General features: G+C 44.1%; 1 protein-coding gene across 1 annotated transcript; it reads left to right on the forward strand.

Annotated features, from left to right (window-relative positions):
• LOC753817 (ankyrin-1-like) lies at positions 1-5,046 on the forward strand. Its single transcript, XM_030987376.1, has 6 exons — positions 1-346; positions 773-1,225; positions 1,664-2,455; positions 2,555-3,346; positions 3,446-3,898; positions 4,337-5,046. Exons 1-6 carry the CDS (start codon positions 1-3, stop codon positions 5,044-5,046), a joined length of 3,546 nt encoding a protein of 1,181 aa, XP_030843236.1.

The raw sequence follows: 5,046 nt of genomic DNA on the forward strand, positions 1-5,046 counted from the left end.
ATGGCTTACCCATCATGGAGCAAAAGTGAATGTAATCGATGCCAACCTACAGACATCGGTTCACTTATGGTCAAAGAACGGCCATCTTTATGGGTAGATCTGTTAGTGAACGAAGGAGCAGATATTGAAATTGGTGATAAAGATGGGTTTACAGCTCTTCACATAGCATCATTCAAGGGTCATGTCGATATTGTCAAAGATCTCGTTAGTAAAGGAGAAGACCTAGGGAGACTTGCTAATGATTACTGGACACCTCTACATCTTGCTTTAGACGGTGGCCACCTTGATATAGCAGAGTATCTTTTGAAAGTAGGAGCGAACATTAACACGTGTGGTAAAGGTGGATGTACAGCTCTACATACAGTATCAAGATCTGGTAATATTGATGGAGTGAAATATCTAACTAGTCAAGGAGCAGAGCTGGATAAGAGCACTGACGATGGTTGGACCGCACTGAGTTTGGCTTCATTTCGGGGACATCTTGACATTGTCAAAGTTCTCGTTAAAGGAGGGGTAGATATTGAAAAAGCACTCACGAACGGTATGACACCCTTGTGTCTTGCAACAGAAGGAGGCCATTTGGATATTGTCGAGGTCTTACTGAACGTAGGAGCAAATATTGATAACTGTAATCGAGACAGGTTAACAGCTCTTCACATAGCATCATTCAAGGGTCATCTTGATATTGTCAAATACCTTGTAAGAAAAGGGGCACAGCTTGACAAATTGGACAAAAATGACAGGACACCCTTGTCTTGTGCTTCTCAAGAAGGCCATCTTGAAGTAGTCGAGCATATCGTGAACAAAGGAGCAGGCATTGAAATTGGTCATAAAGATGGCTTTACAGCTATTCACATGGCATCATTCAAGGGTCATCTTGATGTTGTCAAATACCTTGTAAGCAAAGGGGCACAGATTGACAAATTGGACGAAACCGACAGGACACCATTGTTTCGTGCTTCTCAAGAAGGCCATCTTGAAGTCGTCGAATATTTCGTGGACAAAGGAGCAGGCATTGGAATTGCTGATAAATACGGATTCACAGCTCTTCACGTAGCATCATTCAAGGGTCATCTTGACATTGTCAAATACCTTGTTAAAAGAGGGGCAGACCTAGGGAGACTTGCTAATGATTACGGGACGCCTCTACACCTTGCTTTAGACGAAAGTCATATCCACATTGTAGAGTACCTTTTGACAGAAGGAGCCAATATTAACGCGTGTGGTAAAGGGGGATGTACAGCACTACATGCTGCATCACAAAGTGGTAATATTGATGGAGTTAAATATCTAACCCGTCAAGGAGCAGAGCTGGATAGGAGCACAGACGATGGTTGGACCGCACTTAGTTTGGCTTCATTTGGGGGACATCTTGACATTGTCAAAGTTCTCGTGAACGAAGGGGTAGAGTTTGACAAAGCACTCAGGGGCGGGATGACACCCTTGTGTCTTGCCTCAAAAAGAGGTCATCTGGGTATTATCGAGGTCTTACTGAACGTAGGAGCAAATATTGATAACTGTAATCGAGACGGGTTAACAGCACTCCACATAGCATCATTCAAGGGTCATCTTGATATTGTCAAATACCTTGTAAGGAAAGGGGCACAGCTTGACAAATTGGACATAAATGACAGGACACCCTTGTCTTGTGCTTCTCAAGAAGGCCATCTTGAAGTAGTCGAGCATATCGTGAACAAAGGAGCAGGCATTGAAATTGGTCATAAAGATGGCTTTACAGCTATTCACATGGCATCATTCAAGGGTCATCTTGATGTTGTCAAATACCTTGTAAGCAAAGGGGCACAGATTGACAAATTGGACGAAACCGACAGGACACCATTGTTTCGTGCTTCTCAAGAAGGCCATCTTGAAGTCGTCGAATATTTCGTGGACAAAGGAGCAGGCATTGGAATTGCTGATAAATACGGATTCACAGCTCTTCACGTAGCATCATTCAAGGGTCATCTTGACATTGTCAAATACCTTGTTAAAAGAGGGGCAGACCTAGGGAGACTTGCTAATGATTACGGGACGCCTCTACACCTTGCTTTAGACGAAAGTCATATCCACATTGTAGAGTACCTTTTGACAGAAGGAGCCAATATTAACGCGTGTGGTAAAGGGGGATGTACAGCACTACATGCTGCATCACAAAGTGGTAATATTGATGGAGTTAAATATCTAACCCGTCAAGGAGCAGAGCTGGATAGGAGCACAGACGATGGTTGGACCGCACTTAGTTTGGCTTCATTTGGGGGACATCTTGACATTGTCAAAGTTCTCGTGAACGAAGGGGTAGAGTTTGACAAAGCACTCAGGGGCGGGATGACACCCTTGTGTCTTGCCTCAAAAAGAGGTCATCTGGGTATTATCGAGGTCTTACTGAACGTAGGAGCAAATATTGATAACTGTAATCGAGACGGGTCAACAGCACTCCACATAGCATCATTCAAGGGTCATCTTGATATTGTCAAATACCTTGTAAGGAAAGGGGCACAGCTTGACAAATTGGACATAAATGACAGGACACCCTTGTCTTGTGCTTCTCAAGAAGGCCATCTTGAAGTAGTCGAGCATATCGTGAACAAAGGAGCAGGCATTGAAATTGGTCATAAAGATGGCTTTACAGCTATTCACATGGCATCATTCAAGGGTCATCTTGATGTTGTCAAATACCTTGTAAGCAAAGGGGCACAGATTGACAAATTGGACGAAACCGACAGGACACCATTGTTTCGTGCTTCTCAAGAAGGCCATCTTGAAGTCGTCGAATATTTCGTGGACAAAGGAGCAGGCATTGGAATTGCTGATAAATACGGATTCACAGCTCTTCACGTAGCATCATTCAAGGGTCATCTTGACATTGTCAAATACCTTGTTAAAAGAGGGGCAGACCTAGGGAGACTTGCTAATGATTACGGGACGCCTCTACACCTTGCTTTAGACGAAAGTCATATCCACATTGTAGAGTACCTTTTGACAGAAGGAGCCAATATTAACGCGTGTGGTAAAGGGGGATGTACAGCACTACATGCTGCATCACAAAGTGGTAATATTGATGGAGTTAAATATCTAACCCGTCAAGGAGCAGAGCTGGATAGGAGCACAGACGATGGTTGGACCGCACTTAGTTTGGCTTCATTTGGGGGACATCTTGACATTGTCAAAGTTCTCGTGAACGAAGGGGTAGAGTTTGACAAAGCACTCAGGGGCGGGATGACACCCTTGTGTCTTGCCTCAAAAAGAGGTCATCTGGGTATTATCGAGGTCTTACTGAACGTAGGAGCAAATATTGATAACTGTAATCGAGACGGGTCAACAGCACTCCACATAGCATCATTCAAGGGTCATCTTGATATTGTCAAATACCTTGTAAGGAAAGGGGCACAGCTTGACAAATTGGACATAAATGACAGGACACCCTTGTCTTGTGCTTCTCAAGAAGGCCATCTTGAAGTAGTCGAGCATATCGTGAACAAAGGAGCAGGCATTGAAATTGGTCATAAAGATGGCTTTACAGCTATTCACATGGCATCATTCAAGGGTCATCTTGATGTTGTCAAATACCTTGTAAGCAAAGGGGCACAGATTGACAAATTGGACGAAACCGACAGGACACCATTGTTTCGTGCTTCTCAAGAAGGCCATCTTGAAGTCGTCGAATATTTCGTGGACAAAGGAGCAGGCATTGGAATTGCTGATAAATACGGATTCACAGCTCTTCACGTAGCATCATTCAAGGGTCATCTTGACATTGTCAAATACCTTGTTAAAAGAGGGGCAGACCTAGGGAGACTTGCTAATGATTACGGGACGCCTCTACACCTTGCTTTAGACGAAAGTCATATCCACATTGTAGAGTACCTTTTGACAGAAGGAGCCAATATTAACGCGTGTGGTAAAGGGGGATGTACAGCACTACATGCTGCATCACAAAGTGGTAATATTGATGGAGTTAAATATCTAACCCGTCAAGGAGCAGAGCTGGATAGGAGCACAGACGATGGTTGGACCGCACTTAGTTTGGCTTCATTTGGGGGACATCTTGACATTGTCAAAGTTCTCGTGAACGAAGGGGTAGAGTTTGACAAAGCACTCAGGGGCGGGATGACACCCTTGTGTCTTGCAACAAAAATAGGCCATCTGGGTATTATCGAGGTCTTACTGAACGTAGGAGCAAATATTGATAACTGTAATCGAGACGGGTTAACAGCACTCCACATAGCATCATTCAAGGGTCATCTTGATATTGTCAAATACCTTGTAAGGAAAGGGGCACATCTTGACAAATGTGACAAAACCGACAGGACACCCTTGTCTTGTGCTTCTGAAGAAGGTCATCTTGAACTCGTTGAGTATATCGTGAACAAAGGAGCAGGCATTGAAATTGCTGATAAAGATGGGTTAACAGCTCTTCACATAGCATCATTCGAGGGTCATTTTGATATTGTAAAATACCTCGTTAGTAAAGGGGCAGACCTGCGGAGACTTGCTAATGAGTACAGGACACCTTCAGGCCTTGCTCTTCAAGGCGGCCATCTGGGTATACATGACTTTCTTTTAAATATAGAAGCAACACAGATCGTTAAGCCATTCATTGGGTTTGAAGAGGACCACAATGACTATCTTTGCAGTACTATTGGTGGTGAGGCTCTCCCTAGCTTCATGCCCAACCCATACTCCTCACCATACGATCCATATCTTTCCAGTCCACGAGACAGCTCTCGCTCCTCCAGGAAGAGCAACACACAAGAGACAATGAATATTAGTCTCGACGAGTGCAGCATCAAGGTTCCACTTTCACCAGACGATGTGAACAGAGCCAAATGTATCACAGCAGAAGCATTGACAACCATTCCACCTGACTTAAAGCTGGAAAAAGATGAAGTTATCATCTCTGTTGGGCTCAAGTTATCCCCTCCTGGTCTTCAGTTTCAAACTCCGGTGGAAGTCACGGTTTCGCATAGCGCTATTTTCAGCAACCCAGACAAGGCAGAAATTGTGCTATACACCCGAAGGACTGGTAAGATCTTCCTATCACCATAG

Source organism: Strongylocentrotus purpuratus, unplaced genomic scaffold, assembly GCF_000002235.5.
Source record: "Strongylocentrotus purpuratus isolate Spur 01 unplaced genomic scaffold, Spur_5.0 spur5_scaffold_16, whole genome shotgun sequence".
Lineage (NCBI taxonomy): Eukaryota > Metazoa > Echinodermata > Echinoidea > Camarodonta > Strongylocentrotidae > Strongylocentrotus > Strongylocentrotus purpuratus.

Coding starts and splice junctions, on each gene's coding strand:
- LOC753817 (XM_030987376.1), top strand. CDS start 1: ATGGCTTACCCATCATGGAGCAAAAGTGAATGTAATCGATGCCAACCT. Junction 3,347..3,445: donor CCACATAGCATCATTCAAGG/GTCATCTTGATA, acceptor CTTCTCAAGAAG/GCCATCTTGAAGTAGTCGAG. Junction 3,899..4,336: donor AGCCAATATTAACGCGTGTG/GTAAAGGGGGAT, acceptor CTTCTGAAGAAG/GTCATCTTGAACTCGTTGAG.